Here is a 22,493-nt window from a genome sequence, read left to right as displayed (position 1 = left end):
GCCATGCGCCATCCATTCCCCACATCGGACATAAATTTAAAAATACATATACTCACCTCACCACTCCTCTTCTCCCCCTAAAGCTTCTACTGGACATCTGGCCATAATGTAATTTACAGTTTCATGTTACTGCCAGGACCAATGTAGCTTACAATATTATGCACATGATACTCAGCATATTTAGCATATTCAATAACCAGGAAGGTAAAAATGGTAATAAATTGTCTCTGACTCCTGGGAAGCATTCGGGAGTTTGACTTTCTCTGACAGTTGATACAGACAGAATCAGCTGCACATTAGTTTGTGGAAACATGAATATTAAAGCTCTGTACAAACCACATTTTTACAAAGTTGTAATACAATCCATATATCAGTCTATGGGGTCCTACTGCACTTTCATCTGCCTCGATTCCATATGGAGGCATATTCTATTTTTTCCTGTGCGATTCCCCATGAATCTGTCTGAAAAGGAATAGTGGCATGCTCCATCGGACACTGTATCAAGGAGGTATTCTCCAATACAAGCATTCCTTCTATGGGGGAATATCTTCATAATGCAGTGCCATATGGCGGCACAATATGGAAGCTCACAGAGTGACAATTTTTTTCATATTACAGAGATGTAGTGACTCCGTGTGCACACATATTGTCCTCAGAACGCAAGTGGTTCATTTAGGTATACAGCATTACACTAAAAAAAACTGTAGTAACATGGCCAATTGTAAAAAAAAAGTGAAAAGTGCATCAAAATGTAAAAATTCCTTGCAGCCTTTTATTTTAATACTGCCGGTCGGTTGTGCAGAAGGAACAAAATGTCTTGAAATAGTTAATGATCTAATAGCTGCCTATGATCCACATGGATGTAAAGAAGACAATCAGTGATCTTTTTTTATGCAGTTTTTCACCTATTTTTATATGATATGATTCTTTGTTGCAGGGTAATACACTCATAATTTCACACACCATATGTGTTAAGTAGAACTGACAGGTTGAGAAAAATCAAAGTCTGAGTGTACTTTAGCTAGAAGCAGCTACAATTTATATCCAGTATTTAAGTTCAATATTGCTTGTAAGACTAATATGAGAAAGAGGATTTGAGAGTCACTAAAATGTTAAAGCTTTTATTGAAGTGAATCTCAAAGTCATCATTATTACATTTTGTTCTTAGTTTCCTTGGACTCTTGCAGGAAAGATTTCCTTGCACTTATTTCACTTGTTCCTTTAGCTCATTCTTTGGTATAGATCAATGACATCCAAGAGACTTTGCCAATTAAACAGGAACAATAATCGATCAAGGGCTGACAAAGACCAAAAAGACCCACAGGACAAGTAAAGACCTCGCTTTAATTAGAGAAAACCTGCTAAAGTACAGACATTAGTTCCATGTCTGTTTCAGCAATACAAATACTACATAAAATAGACCTAAAACAAACCCTTTCCTGAATAATACACATTATAATAATACACATTTATACAATAATAATACACATTAAGGAAAAACATTTTCTTCCCGGGTTGCAGAACCACCTGTCTATATTATATTATAATGGTTTTCCAATTTTATTTAATAATATAGAAATATGTATTTAATGGGTAAAGACAGATTGGTGGGGACTCAATGTCATTTCTATATCTCACTCATTTATTACAATAATAAATATGCATGCATGGCCTCCAAACTATTTCTCACGAGGACCAAGACCAGCTCATTTTTGGGAACAGGAGTGAGTGCAGGGTGGGTCCAAGTTGCCTGACCACCACTGATCTTACTTCTGTGACGTGTAATTGGCATAAAAGTCTATTATGGGTCAACCAACTTAAAGTTGTGTTGCCATTTTAGAATGTTATGACATATTGTTAGGATATGCCATAACATTATGACCAGTAGAGGTCTGACTGCCAGAATTTTGGATTCTAACTGGCACTGTGGCCCCTACTTGGGACCCTTATGATCTAGGAGTGACTGTATTTTTGCAATATACCATCATGTCTTGTGGTGGCATAACAGCGTTAATGCTATTTCCATATGGCAAATATAAGGCCCTCAAACTTTACTCCCTAGAACCGCTACTTCCAGAGGGATTGTTTGTTCCATATCTATGTAGGCAGCTCTGTATTCATTCCATATATGTCACCTATGTGAATATGCAACATAGACACTACACAGCCGATATGTCGTGGTGATACTCAACTAAGAATTAAAAGGTGTATAAAAAAAATGCATAAAAAACTTTAATGCATAAAAATTAAGACAACATAAAAAAAGCAATAAAACAATAACTGATGCAATATAGATAATAGTGACGTATCACTAATGAGCAGTCCCAGAAAAGTGTAGTCATAAATAAGACCACTCCTCTGTTTTGACATGTCTCTATGATCTTACTTCTAGTAGTTAAGGGGCTTTCCCACCATAGATATTTTATAAGTGGAGAGGTGGTCCCACTATGGGAGTATCAGAAATGTACACGAAAGCTCACCAATCAGTCTCCACCAAGGATGTGGACAACTCACCTTTCAGAACAGAGGCCAAGAAACCCCTTTGGTCCTAATAACTGGGGGACCCAGAGGTGGAACCCCCATCTATCAGGCATTTATGCCATATCCTGAGGATATTTAATAAATTACTAAGGAAAATCCTATTGAGGTTGCATTGCCCTTTAAGATTGCTATTCATTTTTGATAAATTTTACTTTATATTGTTGTTAGAATTTGAACTTTTAGAACTGTGTTTTATATAAATTCACAGAATGGAACTCAGGAAACCTTAAGTGCTACAAATCAAATTTGCAGCTAGATAAAAATAAAATATAATAACTTTGTGTATATAACTAGCTATTGAATTTCTCCTGGGATCAGTTTATTATGTTTCACATTCCTTCACAATCCCATGTGTATACCTCACCTGTAACTTATGGTAGATGGTTAACCTCTCATTGATGTACAGCTTTGCTAAATCTGTCTTCATATATTAATTTGGTAGCTATCTTCATTTTAAGACTGTGTGATAAAAACAACAACAACATACTTCATATGGGTGAATCAGTTGTGCAATTTTATGTACACTGTTTTAATTAGTAACAACCATATGCAATAAATGTTTTAATTGCTATTTACAACCTCTTCTAAAAATATGATCACACATGAAATTTATGGAAAAAAAAAGAAAGAAAGAAAGAAAAGAAAGATATTATCCAACACATTTTTACTCGCTGTTTGAAGAACGAAAAATAACAAATTTTGCATTGTATTCGTAGCAAAATTACATAATTTTTTTAAAGGGTAGATAAACTTTCAGAAAACTTCTGACAAGTTATAGTGACATGTAAAAAGTTTTGATCAGTGGGGGTCTGAGCACTGAGACCCCCACCGATCGCTAAAACGAAATGGCAGAAGCGCTCAGGTGATCGCTGAGCTGCTTGGTTTCTGACTGGCTTTTCTCAGAAAGCCGACTGTAACAGCGTACGGACTCAATAGAAAGTCTACGGGCCCGTACACCATTACATCAGCTTTTTATTAGGGATATCAGCCAAGCCAGAGACACCTAGCTAATTTGCATACTTATCATAGGGTGCATTGCCTGTAAGGGTATGCTCACATGGCAGCAGTTTTGTAGCCGATTCCGCCACAAAATTCTGTCTCCTATTCATTTCAATGGGGGCCAGACACTTCTGTTTTCCGATATCTGATTTTTTTCAACTAGCGGGAAAAGAAGCGTCCTGCTCGATTTTCAGGCAGATTCTACACGAACCTCCCATTGAAGTTAATGGGAGGAATAATTCGGTGCCAGATTTTGCGCCGGCACCAGCCGAGCAAAATCTGCCTTGTGAACTGACCCTAACACTCCTTATATCAGCTGGATCTCCGCAAGGAGAACCAATACACTTCCACAAGACGGAATAGGAGAGTTATCATTGGCTTATCAATGCATGCAGTAGTGTACTGGGAGATTGTAGTATTGTTCTTGACCTTTTGTTTGGTATTGAGTTTGAATTTCCCTGGTGCTTAGGAGGGAACTAGCAATGATAAAAGGTACACTAGAGCTCTTTGATTGGACTCTGAGCAGACATTGCTCACTACCAAAAAAATACAATCAAAAAAGGCTTTAGAAAGTAAAGGAAACTGGCATATAACAACAGTAAATTTACACATTTATTTATTTGTATTTTTTGACAGTAGTTTTAAACCACTTGCCAACCAAAATAAATTGGTTTGATGTGAATGTCCTGCAAATCTTACAGCAGGTGACCTCCATTCTCCAAACCAAACTATAGAGCACATAGAGCATAGTTTAATTCTACTTCTTTGGCAAAAGAGAGTACTGAAATCACAGGTTGGAATGGTTTTACTGTGTTAAGTGAAGATATGATTTGTGCCTTGTATGCCTTTCTCCCTCTCTGTAGAACATATGTACACCTAATACATACCATCTTTCCTAGAGCACAAGGCTTCTTTTGTTGAATGTTTCTATCAGACTTTACTCCCTTAAAGGCTACATACACCCTTGAACTAATTATTTTTTTATACATAAAAATGTCTACCAGTGTGTTTATGCAACTTTCTAAATACTATTTAGTGAAAATTATTTTTACTTGTTAAGATACAGCTGCTTTGTATTCTATATACAGAGCAGCTGTATCGTGTGCTAAGACCTGAATCTGTCCGGTCAGCGGCACTGACTGGTTCAGTGACAGCGGGGCCTGTGTCTCTGACCAGCAGGATCGAGCTGTTACCAATCACATCTAAGTTCATAACATAGATGTGATCGATTATCAGCAGGGGCATGATTAGGAAAGAGGGCGCCATAGCAAATGTTTGACTGGGCCTCCCCGCCCCCACAACCAACACCCCCCACCGCCACATCCCCTGCCCTCCTGACCATGAACATTTATCAGTTCTGTGTGCAATGTGAAAAACCAGCTATGCCACCAAGTGTACTTTTATTAACCTTTAGTTACAGGGTTACGAAAATTGTAACAAATAGTACACAGATATTATAAAAAAAAGTTAGCACTTAATTATGTTATTTCATAATTATAATAGTTATTTAAAAAAACTGACCCGAAACTTAAAGCACCTTGACACACCCCTGTTGTTAGTGCCACACAGCTCCCTATAGATCGTTCCACACACAACCCCCCTTGTAGATCGTTCCACACACAAACCCTCTTGCAGATAGTGCAGCACACAACCCCCCTTGTAGATAGTGCCACACACAAACCCCCTTATAGATAGTGCCACATACCTCCCTTGTAGATACTTTCACACGCACCCCCCTTGTAGATCGTTCCATACGCAGCCCCCCTTGTAGATAATGCCACACAGAACCCCCCTTGTAGATAGCGCCACATACCTCCCTTGTAGATACTTTCACACGCAGCCCCCTTGTAGATCATTCCATACGCAGCCCCCCTTGTAGATAATTCCACACAGAACCCCCCATTGTAGATAGTGCCACATACCCCCCTTGTAGATAGTGCCACACATTGTACATAGTGCCACATACCCCCCTTGTAGATAGTGTCACACAGCCCTGTGAGCCCCCCCTTTACATAGTGCCACACGGACCCACGTTGTACATAGTGCCACCCCAAACAAATGAAATACCCTTATACACACCTAGCGCCGTTCCCGCGATGAAAGGAGCTGTTCCACAGCCTCCTCAGCAGCCTGGCATGGGACCTTTGCATAGGCCGGCGTTATCCAGTGATATCATTCCGTCCTGTGCAGGGATGCTGTCGCAGCGCCTTTTAAGCTGCAGGCGTAATGTGGCCTGTAGCCTTGTAAGCGGCAGAGCAGCGAGCTTGCTCCCTGCTCTGCAATAGTGTTCAATTGTATCTGCGTCCTAAGGGTGCAGATACAAGTAAACGTGGCAGTCTCTCGGGGCCCCAAATGCCCTGTGCTAGAGATGCCACCTGAAATGAGGGGGCCCATGCTGCCCGGCACGGCACATAATTGTGTCAGGCCGGTTGGCACGGGCCCCCTCTTACCGCGGGCCCTGTAGCACCGCTATGACTGCTATAGCGATAGTTATGCCACTGGATAACAGGTGGATCCTGCATGTCAGAAACAGGCAGGACCCGCTGACACTGAACTCGTCAGTGCTGCAGACCAAACAAATTCAGGTCCCAGCGCACGATAAAACTACTCTGTATACAGAATACAAAGCAGCTGTATCTGAAAAAGTTAAAATAATTTTTAATAAAAAGTATCTAGAAAGTTGCACCAATCCCACTGATAAACATTGTTTAGTAAAAAAAAAACAATTTCAAAGGTGTACGTAGCTGATATTGACTTCTGAAACTGCATCGGAATCCACGTAAATACAAGCCCCATATGAGGCAATGGGGGTACATTGATTTGAATGGGAAGCAGAGGCGAGTTTTTCGCAGGCGGAAAAAAAAAGTCATGTTCTTTCTTGGAGCGGTTTCCGCCTATGACCTTTCATTGAAATCAATGGGAGATGTTATTAATCTCTTTGTTTGCCACGGTTTGTGCATTAGATTCAAATGTAAAAAAAAAAACATGGCAAAAAACACTGCAAAAAAAGCTGACTTTTAAAAGCCCTAAAGGAATTTTCAGGCAGATTCTGGCGCTATTGTTTCCGTAAAAAAAAACGGGAACCTGCCGGAATGTTGACAAACGGAAACCATTAGCAATGTTTCCGTCACCATTGATATCAATGGTGATGCAAACGGAAGCTAAGGTTTTCGTTTGACTTTCCGTTGAGGAGTTCACCCGACGGAAACCTCCAACGGAACCCCGGAACGGAAAGCCAACGCTGATGTGGACCGGCCCTAACTAAAGTATATATTTAGATCATAAATAGTTAAGTGTTATTAAATTGCTAGTTTGTTGCTGCAGCATTTAGTTATACACGATCATTTATTTTTATTATCATTCATGACTAAACAATATTCCATGTTTTTTTTGTTGCCTTTTGCAAAGTGTGATTTCTGCTCAAGAGCTAAATAAAAAATGTATGGCTTGTCCACTACAGTATATATTTCCAAAGCACAAATTATGTTCCCAATATTTGTCTTAAATGTATTGCAATTTGTTCGTGTTTAATTGTCTTGCCAGCAGATTATCACTGATAAAATAAAATCTCAAGTAAATGGAACAAATGTTCTCACATTTAGCAGTGTAATGGCAATTTAAGAAAAAATCCTGTTAAGTGAGACTTAATCCCTAAAGATGCAAGATCAGCTCTAATTATGTCTTTCTGGTATACAAAGTATATAAATAAATTTTCTGTAGGAGTAGATTTTAGTTGCTTACAGTAAATCAATGTTAAGGGGCAGTAGGTCCATTTCCTTTGAAACAAGTCAATAAAATGGGAAATGACTGTTATATGTATTTATATAAATTTTCCTTAGATGTGAATTAATTTATCTGCACTTACAACTTGCAGGGCCAGGGGAAATAATTTGTGATGGTAATGCAATGCATTTTCCCCAAAATATTTGGTGTCTATGATATTGCTATTGCTTAACCCCTTCCCGACATTTGACGTACATGTACGTCATGGAAAGCATTGACTTCCCGCAAAATGCCGTACATGTACGTCAAACGTTTGGCACCGGCTCAGAAGCTGAGTCGGTGCCATCATCGTCGGATCTCAGCTGTATCTTACAGCTGACATCCGACTGTAACGGCGGGGACCGAAATTAGCTTCGATCCCCGCCATTAACCCCTTAAGTGCAGCGCTCAAACGCGATCGCTGCACTTAAGGTGTTTGCAGCTCATCGGAGCCCCAGCAATGAAATTGCCGGGGTTCCGGTGGCTGCAATGGCAACCGGAGGCCTAATACTGGCCTCCCGGTCTGCCTAGCACCGAAGCCGGTCAAGATCCGCCCGGCGGCGGAGCCTGATCGGCTTCCGTAGCTGCCGGCAAGATGGCGCCGGGTCAGGAGCTGATCCGGCGTCATCAGCGGTGGAGGTCAGCTGTACTGTACAGCTGACATCCACCTGTAACGGCAGGAACCGGAGCTAGCTCCGATCCCTGCCATTAACCCCTTCGATGCAGCAATCGAAAGCGATTGCTGCATCGTAGCGGTTACAAGCAGATCGCCAGCCCTGACAGGCAATCGGGACTGGCGACTGCTGTTATGGCAACAGGAGACACAATGGTCTCCTGCTCTGCCATTACGGAAGCCGATTTAGGCCCCGCCGGGAGGCGAAGCCTAAACGGCTTGCTGTCAGTGAATGACTGACAGATCTAATACATTGCACTACATAGGTAGTGCAATGTATTAGAAAAAAAAAATCTGACCGTTGGACCTTCAAGTCCCCTAGTGGGACTTGAGAAAAAGTATAAAAAAGTGTAAAAAAAAGTGCAAAAAATAAAAGTTTGAAAACAATAAAAGTTTCAAGTAATCAAATAACACACAATCCCCCTTTTACTCTTATCAAGTCCTTTATTATTGAAAAATAATAATAAACCATATGTATTTGGTATCGCCACGGCCGTAACGACCGGAGGTATCAAAATATTATATTATTTATTGCACGCGGTGAACAGCGTAATAAAAAAACGTAAAAAAGTTACCAGAGTTTCTGTTTTTTGGTCACTTTGCCCTACAAATATTACAATAAAAAGTGATCAAAAAGTCGCACGTATCCAAAAATGGTACCTATAAAAACTATAGCTCGTCCCGCAAAAAACAAGCCCTCATACAACTCCGTCGACAAAAAAATTAAAACGTTATGGTTCTCACAACTTGGCGACAGAAAAAATACATTCTTTTTACAAAAGTAATTTTATTGTGCAAAAAGTTGTAAAACATAAAAAAGTGCTATAAATTAGGTATCGCCGGAATCGTACTGACCCGCAGAATAAAGTTAACATGTAGTTTATAATGCGTGGTGAACGCTGTATAAAAAAAACAAAAAAAGCTGTGCCAGAATTGCGTTTTTTTGTTTACCTAGCATCCCAAAAAATAGGATAAAAGGTGATCAAAAAGTTGCATGTACCCCAAAATGGTACCAATAATAACTACAGCTCGTCCCGCAACAAACCAGCCTTCATATCGATACGTCTATGAAAAATAAAATTAGTTATGGCTCCAATAAGTCAGGAAATAAAAAAATATGCAGTTGTGCCCGAGGGGAACATTTCTTCTGTTTCAAGAGGCGAGGACCTAAAATTAGGGAACCAGGAAGGGGAGGGCCCAAACATATCCGCTGGAAGCGACGGTGCCCGTATTATACCAGGCTAATACTTTCCCAGCAAAATTCCCCAAACTACAAAGGCGCGGAGTGTGGACCAAAAGGGGGATAAGAAATGACACCATTTATCAGTGCGACACCGGCCTGTGCAGAAAGGATTGCTTCACAGCGTAACACACATCTATGGATTATTTTTATTTTTTTATACCACCTGACTATGCCCCTTATATACTCCGCCACGCTTACATGTACCCCCACATTATAAAACACCAGCAATACTCAAACAAATATAGTACCAAGCAAAATCCGCTCTCCAAAAGCCAAATGGTGCTCCCTCGGCCCTGAACCCTACAGAGTGCCCAAACAGCAGTTTCCTTCAACATATATGGCATCGTCATACCCGGGAGAACCCTTTTAACAATTTTTGGGGTGTGTGTCTCCAGCGTCATAAGCTGGGCATGACATATTTGCCACTGAATGGCATATCTAGGGAAAAATATTTTTTTTTAATTTGCACCATCCGCAGTGCATTCATTTATGGAAAAGACCTGTGGGGTGAAAATGCTCACTACACCCCTTAATAAATGCATTGAGGGGTGCAGGTCCATAGTGGGGGTCACTTATCAGGGGTTTCTTTTTATTATTTCACATCTGAGCCTCTGCAGTTGTGAACCAATACTTTGTAAATCGCCAAATTAGGCCTCCACTCCGCATGGTACTCTTCACTTCTGAGCCCTGTCATATGTCCAGACAAAAGATTAGGGCCACATGTAGGGTGTTTCTAAAACCGGGAAACACCGCATAATAATTAGAGAGCTGTCTTGTTATGGTGGCACAAGCTGGGCACCACATATTGGCATATCTATGGAAAAAAATCCCATTTTCACTCTGCAACATTGAGCGCACACTAATTTCTACAAAACACCTGCAGGGTTAAAATGCTTACTACACCCCTTGGTAAATGCATTGAGGGGTGTAGTTTCCAAAATGGGGTCACTTCTGGGGGGTTTCCACTGTTTTGGGCCCACAGGTGTCCAGAAACCAATCCAGCAACATCTGCACTCCAAATGGCGGTCCTTCCCATCTGAGCCCTGCGGTTTGCCCAAACAGCAGTTTATGACCACATATGGGGTATTGCCGTACTCGGGAGAAATAGCTTTACAAATGTTGGGTTCTTTTTTTCCTTTATTTGTTGAGAAAATGAAAAAATTTGCGCTAAAGCTACGTCTTATTGAAGAAAAAGGATTGTTTTTATTTTCACTGCCTAATTCTAATAAATTCTATGAAACATCTGTGGGGTCAAAATGCTCACTACACCCCTAGATGCATTCCTCAAGAGGTGTAGTTTCATAAATGGAGTCCCTTTTTGGGCGTTTTCATTGTTTTGTCCCCTCAGGGGCTTTGCAAATGTGACCTGGCCTCCGCAAATCATTCCTGCTAAATGTGATCTCAAAAAGTCAAATAGTGCTCTTTCCCTTCTAAGCCCTGCCGTGAGTCCAAACAGCCGTTTATTACCACATGTGGGGTATTGTTTTACTCGGGAGAAATTGCTTTACAAATTTTGTGGTGCTTTTTCTCCTTTAGTCCTTCTGCAAATGAGAAAAAATTAGCTAAACCTACATTTTCTTTGAAAAAATGTAGATTATTATTTTCAGGGCCTACTTCCAATAATTTCTGCAAAAAAACGTGGTGTCAAATCGCTCACTATACCCCTAGATAATTTCCTCAATGGGTGTTGTTTCCAAAATGGGGTCACTTGTGGGGGGTTTCCACTGTTTTATCCCCTCAGGGGCTTTGTAAATGTGACATGGCCTCCGCAAACCATTCCTGCTAAATTTGAGTTCCAAAAGCCAAATGGCGCTCTTTCCCTTCTCAGCCTCGCCGTGTGTCCAAACAGCCGTTTATTACCACATGTGGGGTACTGTTTTACTCGGGAGAAATTTCTGTACAAATTTTATGGTGATTTTTCTCCTTTAGTCCTTGTGGAAATGAAAAAAAATTAGCTAAACCTACATTTTATTTGAAAAAATGTAGATTTTCATTTTCACAGCCTACTTGCAAAAATTTCTGCAAAAAACCTGTGGGGTCAAAATGCTCACTATACCCCTAGATAATTTCCTCAAGGGGTATAGTTTCCAAAATGGGGTCACTTGTTTGGGGTTTTCACTGTTTTGTCACCTCAGGGGCTTTGTAAATGTGACATGGCCTCCGCAAACCATTCCTGCTAAATGTGAACTCCAAAAGCCAAATAGTGCTCTTTCCCTTCTCAGCCACGCCGTGTCTCCAAACAACCGTTTATTACCACATGTGAGGTATTGTTTTACTCGGGAGAAATTGCTTTACAAATTTTGCGGTGCTTTTTCTCCTTTAGTCCTTGTGGAAATGAGAAAAAAAATCGCTAAACCTACATTTTCTTTGAAGAAATGTTGATTTTAATTTTCACCGCCTACTTCCAATAATTTCTGTAAAAAACCTGTGCGGTCAAAATGCTCACTGTACCCCTAGATAATTTCCTTGAGGTGTCTAGTTTCCCAGATGGGGTCACTTTTGGGGGATTTTGACTGTTTTGGCACCGCAAGAGCCCTTCAAACCTGACATGGTGCCTAAAATATATTCTAACAAAAATAAGGCCCCAAAATCCACTAGGTGCTCCTTTGCTTCTGAGGCCGGTGTTTCAGTCCAGTAGCACGCTACGGCCACATGTGGGATATTTCCTAAAACTGCAGAAACTGGGCAACAAATATTGAGTTGCATTTCTCTGGTACTCTTTTAATAGAAAAATATAAAACATTACAAAATAAACGGTATTTACAAAACAAACACAACAAAACAAAACTTATGTACATTTCTGTACAATTTACCCAGCCTGGCCCTTCTTACATAAATCCCCATGCATACATAACTATGATCCCATACTCATTCATACACACACCTAAACCCCCCCAACCCCAAGAAAACATAACTATAACACTATATACAACATACTCTTAAAAACCACGTGCCAACCAATGGCCCCCTAAAAAAAAAAACACCACATATATAAAACAAAATAAATAATAATCACAATAAAAATAAACAAAATAATAATAATAATAAACTCTAAAAATAAAAGTTACCATCCCATGGTGCACTTACTTCAGTGCACCATGTAAATGAAAAGAAAAGAAAAGAACAAAACATAAAAAAGAACAAAACAAACCCCCAAAAAAAAATTTGTTTTTTTTTTTTTTTTTTTAATTTTTTTTTTTTTTTTTTTTTTCCTTTTTTATTAACTTATCCACATTCATACCTAACCCTGTACATACTACCTTATCCATCACCACCCATCACCTCCCCCAACCAGCATCACGCCTCATGTCCTTCCATGTCCGCATAGTTCAGATGCTGGCCCCCACCACCCAACACATCACCCAACCAGCCCGATCCCACGTCTCATGTCCTCCTCACGTCCACGTAGTCCAGAATCAGGCTGGGCACACCCCCAGGCCCCCCACCCCACCTATCTACTGCCCATCTTACCTAAACATTCACACAAACCCATGCATAGACCTATACACCATATCGACACATAACTATAACCAAATACCATACTATATACATAAACCCGAAAACCTAAGTTTGGCTGCTTGTAAGCCCTTTTTCTGTCTCCAAAAAGCTCAAAACAAAAACCTACTTGTGCTTACTCAGCCCATCACCAGAGGAGAGAGAGAGGAAAGCCCCCCTAGAGCACCAGCCCAGAGGCCAAAGCCAACCCCCAACCACCACCCCGGTCCCTATCGCTAAACCTATCCTGCTTGCCCTATCTCTATCCCTTATTACTTTATAAACTAATCTGTCCCTCCTGCTGTCTCTCATTCTGTCCCTATCGCTATTTCCCGGTGTCATGGCCAGGTGCAGACCCCCACCTCCAGTCTAATACCCAGGGGCACTCCCTCCCCTCCCCCTGAAGGTTGGTTCCACCTAGGGCACCCTAAAATTGAAGCCCCTCCAAAGTCGAGAGGCCTTGGATGCACCCAGTTTCTCAACCTCCAGAGACCGGACCTTCACCAGGTCACCCATGATATTCCTACACACCTCGTCCTCCAGGAGGATTTTACACTGAGTCGATACTAAGCACCGTGCGTTCCACGTGAAATACCTGATCACTAAACTAACTAAAAAAGAAGTGCAATGATCCCTTCCACCCAGGTCTCCGAATGCCCCATAGGCCCAACCAGCGTAGGAGAGGTTGGTCAGACCGGGCCAACCGATGGAGGCACCCACCCGTTTGTAAACCTCTGCATTGAAGGGACACTGAAGCAAGAAATGGTCCATGCTTTCCAGCGTGTCATCGCACTCCTCCCGAGGACAACCTCTTTCATCGGAGTTTCTAAACTTCAGATTGCCCCTTACATACAGCCTCCCATGGAAGCAGCGCCAAGCCAGATCCCAAAACTTCTGGGGAATCCTCACAGAGTTTAAAAGTTTTAATCCCACCCCGAGGTCGCTACTTGGGCAGTCCCTGAGCGCCAGGGGCTTCTGGAAGCAGGTCAACAAGACCTTTCTGTCAAGAAATTTTCTCGACATGGTCTTGATCTCCCTCGCCTCCAGACCCCACCGACGAACAACCTTCAGAACCGGGGCGGCATAAGCCGGGAGGTGCCCATGGGGTACACGCAGGTCTTTCGCTTGGCCTCCTGTCTCCCATTCCTGGAAGAAAGGCCGAAACCATCCCCTGCAGGAGGATATCCACAGAGGAGCCCTTTCTCTTTCAAAGAGGTTCGCCAAATTAATTTTAATGAAGGTGTTTACTAGAAACACCACTGGGTTAACCATACCTAACCCACCTAGTTTCCTCGGTAGGTAAGTAACCTCCCTCTTGATTAGGTTAAGCCTGTTTCCCCATAACAGTTGGAAGAACAGGCTATAGACCCGAGTCCAGAGAGGCTCTGGCAACATGCACACGCTGCCAAGGTAGAGCAACATGGGCATCAGGTAAGCCTTGGCCAGGTGAACCCTTTCCCTAAGGGACAAAGACCATCCCTTCCATTGGCCAACCTTCTGGGCAGCTATTGATAGCCTACCTTCCCAGTTTTTCTTGGGGTAATCACCCGGGCCAAATTCAATGCCTAAGATTTTAGCAGACCCTTTGGGCTCTGGGAGGGTGTCCGGGAGATCAAAACTAGGATCCCCTCCCCCCAGCCAGAGACTTTCACACTTGTCCCGGTTGATCCTGGACCCAGATGCCCGTGAGTAGCGCTCAACTTCTGACATCACCCACTCTGCCTCCCCTCTCGAGGAGACAAAGATAGTGACGTCATCCGCGTACGCAACCACCCTCTGAGTGGCTTCCGGCTCCTCCAAGTCCATCCCCACCCCCGCCAATGGCCCACGATCGAGCCGCCTAAGAAAGGGGTCGATCGCGAAAACATACAGCAAGGGGCTTAAGGGACAACCCTGGCGGACACCAGACCCAACCTCAAAGGGGGTTCCAGTCCAACCGTTCACCAGTGCAAAAGACTCAGCCCCAGCGTATAGGGTCTGGAGCCAATTAACAAACTCACCCGGTAGGCCATACCTCAGAAGGACTGACCATAGGTACTTGTGATTCACCCGGTCAAAAGCTTTGGCCTGATCCAAGGACAGCATGTACCCCTCCCATCGGCCAGAATGTCCCTGCTCCACTGCCTCTCTGACACTGAGGACAGCACTAAAGGTGCTGCGGCCTGGAACAGAGCAATGCTGGGCCGACGAAAGGAGCCGGGGTGCAAACTTCACCAGCCGATTAAACAGTACTTTTGCGAGAACCTTTCTGTCCGTATTGAGGAGCGCTATGGGACGCCAGTTCTCAATACGGGTCGAATCCTTACCCTTTGACAGAATGATCAAGGCCGACTTGCCCATTGACTTTGGCAGAGCGCCCGAGGAGAGGCACTCATTAAAAACCGCAGTCAAGAGGGGAACTAAGGTTCCCTTAAAAGCCTTATAAAACTCAGATGTTAAGCCATCTGGGCCTGGCGACTTTTTGATGGCCAACCCATCAATCGCCAGCATAACTTCCTCTTCCTTGATCGACTCTGTCAAAACACCAAGCGAGGGGTCTGCTCCTGGCTCAGGGATGGTTTCAGCCAGGAAAGCCGACATTTCGTCTCGGTTTAGATCCTGCTCACCCAAAAGCTGCGAATAAAAGGATCTGATGACCTCCAGGATCCCTGATTTGGATCTCATCAGGGAGCCTGTACTATCTACCAGTCCTGTCACCACCTTACGACTCACTGACATCTTGCAGTTCTTGTAAGGGTCGGGCGAGCGGTACCTCCCGAAATCCCGTTCAAGAACCAAAGACGTGTGCCTATCATATTGGCATCTTTTGAGCAGAGCTTTCACCACGGAGATTTCCTCACGGCTACCTCCGGTTGAGACTAGATGTTCGAGTTTCCTCCTCATGTCTTGATACAGGCGATACCTGCTCATAGACCTGAGGCACGAGATCTGACGGAAAAACTCAGCCACCCGTTCTTTGAACACCTCCCACCACTCAGACTTAGTACCACCTAGATCCAATAAAGGTACCTGGCTCTGAAGAAAATCCTCGAAGGCCTGTCTTATCTCTGCTTCTTCCAGGAGAGTAGAATTCAGCCTCCATATACCTCTTCCCATCTGGAGGGACTCTGCAACATTCAAAGAAAAAATAATCATACAGTGATCGGAGAACTCCACCTCAACGACGGACACTGCCGAAGAGATGGCGTCCTCCTTTAAAAAAAACCTGTCTATCCTGGACCTACGACTACCACTATGATAGGTGAACCCCGAGTGGCCTGGGGTATACCGAATGTGGATGTCCTCCAGGCGAGCATCACTAGCTATTCTATTCAACTCGACACTATCATAGGCCAGTACCTTTCTGGAACCTCCTCTGTCTTGGGGCCTAACGACAGTGTTAAAGTCCCCTCCAAAAATGACTTGTCGGCCTGTAAAAAGGAAGGGCTTAATCCTCATGAAGAGACTTTTCCGGTCCCACTTTGTCTGGGGACCGTAGATGTTGATAAGTCTTAGTTCTTGTCCCCTCATGAGAACATCTAAGATCAAGCACCGCCCCATTTCTAACTCGATCATCCGCCGGCATGTGACCGGTGCGGTAAAAAGTACCGCCACCCCGCTATATGGCTCAGCCGCAAGAGACCAGTAGGAGGGCCCACGTCGCCACTCCCTCCTAGCTTTCACGACCTCTGCCAAAAGTGACAGTCTGGTCTCCTGCAAAAACAAAATGTCAGCTTCAACCCGGCCGAGAAAATCAAAGGCTGCAAATCTAGCCATATTCGACTTAATGCTGGCAACGTTAATCGATGCCAGCGTCAACGGAGTGGGTGCCGCCATCATAAATGATTGAGTTAGACGGTTTTCTTCTTCCCACCCCTTGCTTTCTCCTCTGAGGAGGACCCCTCACCCTCTTTACCTCTTTTTTTTGTTTTTGAGGAGTCCATAACCTCCACCACCCCCCTCCCATTCTCATCTCCTGGGTCCGGGCCGACCCCCTCCCCCGGGGACAGTGGCCCCCGCAGAAGAGGAGGCTCAACGACTCCTAGACTCCCTACCGTGCTCTCCCCCCCGGCCTGGGGGTCTGGAATATCCATGAGAACACGGTATCGGTTGGGGGAGCACACCAGGGGGGTGCAGGTTTTGCCTTCCTTGGCCGGGGCAGGGCCAGATTTTTTTAGCCCTGTTTTGATGTTACCCGGTGTCCCCTGTTTTGTTTTAGGCTGTGACCTCCCTTCCTCTTCCACACTTTCATAGTGGGAGGACTGGGAGTCCTCAGCCCTCTGCTCTCTCTCTATCCTCCTTATCTCCTCGTCCAGTATGGCCCCCCCAAGAGCATCAGTATCCTGGGGGGCATCCAGGTCCGAGCCAGAGGAGTCCCCAGTTTCCTGGGTCCTCCTCAGCTCTCGTTCCCTTCTGCGTTTTTCCGCCCTTCTCTGACGAGAAGGGGGTCCCCTCCTGGCGTTCATCCTTTGCTCTTGGGCTCTATCGTCTCTGTCCGCCCCCTCGCCCACGGAGACCTCCCTCCTTACATTCTCCGTAGGGTTGGAACAGACATTGACGACTGAGCGCGGACACCGACTGAAAGGGTGACCTAGGTCACCACACAGGTTACACCTAATCTGCTCACACGATGCGGCCAGATGGCCTACCCCCCCACAATGAGCGCACTTCTGCACAGTGCAGCTTGCGCTCAAGTGTGAGGGGTCGCCACACCGGTGACACAGCTTCGGCTGCCCCTGGTAGAAGACAAGGATTCGATCTCTTCCCAAGAAAGCAGATGATGGTATGTGGGACACCGTCTGCCCCAGACGCTTAAGTTTGACCATAAACGTCCAGGCTCCCGACCAGATGCCAAACTCATCGCAGTTCTTCCGTGGCATCTCTGCTACCTCACCGTATCTTCCCAACCAGGTCATGATGTCCACACAGGAAAGCGACTCGTTACGGGTAAGAACGGTCACTTTCCTGAGACCATTCTGGCGAGAGATTGCTTGCGCAGCAAACCCTCGCCAGCCGGGCTCGCTTTTCACCAGCTCATAGTTCCCCCAGAAGACCTCAAGGCCCCCCGGCTGAACAAAGCTGATGTCAAACTCAGCCGTACCATGAGGATGTATCAAGGCGTAGATGTCACTCGCCTTGAAGCCCATCTCCAGCAGCAGCTCCACCACCCTCTTACGAGGAGGGCACGCATCATTGCCACGCCACTGGAGACGGACCACATTCCTCCTGGCCACGGCCGGCCCGGTTGTTGGGAGCGACCACTGATCTCCCCGTCTCTCTCGGAAGGCATCCAGACCATACCTATTTATCCAAAAGGATAGGTCCTTCTGCACTCCCCCTACTGTTATCGTCTGCTTCCCCTCCCTTAAGGCTTCTAGGAGGCGCTGTTGCAAACTGCCGTCCCCGGGCCCAGAAGATGAGGATGGGTGGGCCGACGGTCCCCCCACCACAACGCCCGCATACGACCTGCCGGGCGCTCCGGCAGAAGGAGCAACCGGCCCGCCACTGGTTGACACTCCCCCCACAATATTACAACCCACATTAACATCCATAACATTAATATCCACAACATTACCACCACCAACAATATTACCAACACTACTAACATTACCATCAATATTTACATTTCCACTTACATTCCTCTCCAGAACTTTCATACCGGCCAGGCTGGTAACGGAGTTCTTCCTTTTGTCCATAGGCTTTTTATATGTTGTTTTTGGGGTCTCCACATCATCAGGTGCCGCTACTTCTGGGGCGCCGCCGGATATCTCAGGCGGCAATCCCTCAGCACCCTCCGCTTCACCGACCTCCATTTCTGCTGCGCCACCTATGCGATGTTCGGGAGGAGGGGTGCCGTCACCCCCCGTGCCCGCTAAACCCCTCCCACCGCCTTGAGGCGATGCAGATGGAGGGGCCGCAGGCACAGCTAGAGCCGCTCCCGGCACCAAACCACCCCCCCCTCCCGTCGGGGGGTGGCCAGCAGTGCCGAAGCCTCTCCTACCGCCACCACTCGCTGCCGCAACACTTTCTGGTGCGTCTGCTGGCCGAGTCACATGACCAGCAGACTTCCGGTTTTCCGGCGCCACATCCGGTTTCCGGTTCCCCCCGTCCCCCGGCCTCCGGCTTGCGCCAGAGACCGGCTTCTGAGGTTCCCCATCCGCCGGACACGGGGACACGCCCCCTAGCGCCACGTGGCCAGCGACACCACCTCCTTTACAGGAGACGGCGTCTGGCGCCATCTTGGCCACATTGCTCAAAACCAGCACCATATCTTTCTGCCCACATACCCGCCACGACCCCACTGCAGAGGCCGGAGCTGGGGGATTTGCGGGGTTTGCGTCCCGAACCGAGCTCTCACCCGGTCCGGAACGCAAGGAAGACAGGTAGGAATATTTGTAAGATACTCCACCTGTCTTCCCCTTTGCCTTTTTCCGCCTCAACTTCCATAATTTTTTCTTTTTTTTTTTCTCCTCCTCCGGTGGCAACTCATCTCCAAAAGTAAAGTTCTGGAGGGACACTGGGGACTCCTGCAGCCGTATTTGCGTGAGCAACCCCGGGGGGTGCCCACTGCCCGATTCAAAGTTTTGCACAACTTGGCTGCAGGAAAGTTCCCCACTTGCCCCTCCGTTACTGCCTTCCCAGGGGTCCTCCGAGCCCGTCTCCTCCCGGGTTGGCGTCCTCTGCACCTCCACGCTTTCCTCCATTTCTGTGGCCCCCACTTCTGCGGCCTCCACTTTTGCGGCCTCCACTTTTGCGGCCTCCACTTTTGCGGCCTCCACTTTTGCGGCCTCCAATTTAGCGGCCTCCAATTTAGCGGCCTCCAATTTAGCGGCCTCCAATTTAGCGGCCTCCACTTTTGCGGCCTCCACTTTTGCGGCCTCCACTTTTGCGGCCTCCACTTTTGCGGCCTCCACTTTTGCGGCCTCCACTTTTGCGGCCTCCACTTCTGCGGCCTCCACTGCCTCTGCACTTTTAGCAGCCAATGCCTTTACTCCCCTTTTGCAGGGGGTTTCATTACTTTGCGTGGGGGACGCCATCAGCGAAAACCTTTCATCATTCTCCAATTTCTCCCCGAAGGCTCCCCCACCGACCACAATCTCCATCTTTCTCTCCTCCACCATATTAATTTCTTCAAGTAGTTCCTTTACCTGTAGATTATACCGGGACCTCTTGGCGCCTGATGTTTTCGCTGCTCGTCCCCTTGCGGCCGCCAGATCTTCCCGCAGCCGCCGCAGGGACTTACCGAGGTCCCGGTATTCTTCCAGCCGGGCAGCTAGGCGGGAGCTGAAGGTTTCCACCGACTCTCCCGACCGCAGTAGCCCCCATTCCTCTACCGTGCTCTGGTCCTCAGGTCTGGCATCTGGCCTTGCTGGGCCTTCTGGTCCTCCACCTGGATGATCCGCCATGTCTCTCCTCCTGGCTCCTTCCAGAGCCCCAGCATCAGGGGGGGCCGCACAGATCTTTCCACGGGATGACCTTCTCACCCCTGATGCTGGCTGCACGCTCCCAGCAGGTTGGGAAGACCCCCTACCCCCCGCCTGCATGCTCCAGGGGGTAGAGGTCTGAGGCTCCATGTATGAATGGAGCCTCCTTCAGGGAAGCTTCCTTAGCCCAGGCAGGTGATAGAAACCTGGGCTGGTGAAAAAAAGGAAACTCCCTGGATTCCGGGTGTGGTCCACTCAACACACACTCAGCAGCTCCCAAACACACAACCTCCCTCCTTGCTAGTCACTGCTGGTGTGGCGTTTCTCTGGTAAAACCTTCTGTGTTATAAAAAAAATTGTATTAAAAATGTATTTCTGCAGAAAAATATGAAATTTGTAAATTTCACCTCTACTTTGTTTTAATTCCTGTGAAATGTTTAAAGGGTTAAGACATTTTCTAAATGCTGTTTTGAATACTTTGAGGGGTGAAGTTTTTAAAATGGGGTGACTTTTTTGGGGTTTCTAATATATAAGGCCCTCAAAACCACTTCACAACTGAACTGGCCCCTGTAAAAATAGCCTTTTGAAATTTTCTTGAAAATGTGAGAAATTGCTGCTAAAGTTCTAAGCCTTGTGAGGTCATAGAAAAATAAAAGGATGTTCAAAAAACGATGCCAATCTAAAGTAGACATATGGGTGATGTTAATTAGCAACAATTTTGTGTGGTATAACTGCCTGTCTTACAAGCAGATACATTTAAATTGAGAAAAATGCTAATTTTTGAAATATTTCGCTAATTTTTGGTGTTTTTCACAATTAAATACTGAACATATCGAGCAAATTTTGCCAGTAACATAAAGTCCAATGTGTCACGAGAAAACAATCTCAGAATCGCTTGGATAGGTGAAAGCATTCCGGAGTTATTACCACATAAAGTGACACATGTCAGATTTGAAAAATGAGGCTCTGTCAGGAAGGTCAAAAGTGGCTAAAGAGGGAAGGGGTTAAAGGGGTTTTCTGAGCTAGCATCATATATAAAAAATAAATTCATACATTTCCCATTATGCACGCACAACATCAATAAACAAATATATGTAAAAAAATAAATCCACTTATCCCATTTTTTCTTTGAATTTTGCGCCATTTGTTTATATACACTCCAGGTCCGGTTTGTTGATGTTTCTTGCTGCTAATACTTATTTTCCCTGAATTACTTTTCTTACGGAAAAAATTCCCAATTAGAAATATTGTGTCTAACCTGCATATTTCGGGTATTTTCCCACTGCAGCAGAGTACAGAGTGGGCAGCATATTCCTGGTGTGATGTCAGAACTGTGTTCTGTTCTCTGTACCAATCAGATGCCTCCCCCTGCTGCTCCCCCTTCCTTCTCTTTTCACAGTCTTACACACAGGCTGAGGCAGAGAGACTCCTTGATCCCCCCTCCCACAGCCTGACACACAGAAACTGAGTAGGAGATACTACAGCAACTTGCCCCTTCTCCTTGTCCAGTATTTAATGCTTTAGGAGTTGTTAGCGACTGAGAAGGTTTCTGAATATTTACAGATCCTTAAGTTAGTTCGCCAAAAGCAGATTTTTCAAAATCAGCTTGAATATTTATAGAGCCTGTAAGATGGGAAAGGGGAACTACAGGTGCTGGAAGATGCCAATTTCCCTTAGTTAGATATATTATAAAATGTCCTATATTTACCTGTACTACCAAGTTATATAAAAAAAAAATAATAATAATAAAGAGATATAAGACTATGTATGATGTAAGTAATAAGTAAAATAAATTTCTTCGTAATTTCTAATCTAATTTCTGATCATGTTAGGACCATGGTGACACATACCCGAGCATCACTCGCTGCTTGAAAGAATTGCATAGAAATAATTTTACTGTCCTTCCTAGTGATATAATCTTCATTAGTAATCTCTTTTTTGTTTAATTTAGACAGAAATATCTCCCGACACATTCAATCAGGTAATCTGAAATACAAAGAGGACACATCAAAACGTCTTTCTGGAAATAAATTTCAAGAAAAATACATTGTATTGAGGGAAAGGAGGCTTCTTATCTACAAAGACATAAAGGTAACAGTATTTCAATATTTTGGTTTGTGATTGCAGAATATGGCATTCTTTTTAACAGAAATCTGAGTTTTCAAGCCTCCATTCTAAAGAACATTTCAATGATGTTCACACTTTAGAAATGAAAATGAAACCGTAATGCACCTAGCATTTGAGTAATAGGTTTCATGCTTTAGTAAATGTTTTTAAATATTTATGCATATCAAGCAAATATGTTGGAGATGGTGGCCAAGTTTAAGTTGATCCCACCCCCTTGACCCCAGTTTGAGTAAAAGTCAAAATGGGATCC

General features: G+C 44.8%; 1 protein-coding gene across 2 annotated transcripts in view; it reads left to right on the top strand.

Moving 5' to 3' along the window:
• Nucleotides 1–22,493, top strand: part of ARAP2 (ArfGAP with RhoGAP domain, ankyrin repeat and PH domain 2) — a 325,755-nt gene that overhangs the window by 253,562 nt on the left and 49,700 nt on the right. For both annotated transcript variants that reach the window (XM_075858963.1, XM_075858955.1), the window contains exon 28: nt 22,068–22,207. In XM_075858963.1, the coding sequence (XP_075715078.1) occupies nt 22,068–22,207 (140 nt within the window). The remainder of the gene's footprint in view (nt 1–22,067; nt 22,208–22,493) is intronic.

Source organism: Rhinoderma darwinii, chromosome 1 (assembly GCF_050947455.1).
Source record: "Rhinoderma darwinii isolate aRhiDar2 chromosome 1, aRhiDar2.hap1, whole genome shotgun sequence".
NCBI lineage: Eukaryota > Metazoa > Chordata > Amphibia > Anura > Rhinodermatidae > Rhinoderma > Rhinoderma darwinii.
This window is presented reverse-complemented; position numbering and strand designations above follow the sequence as displayed.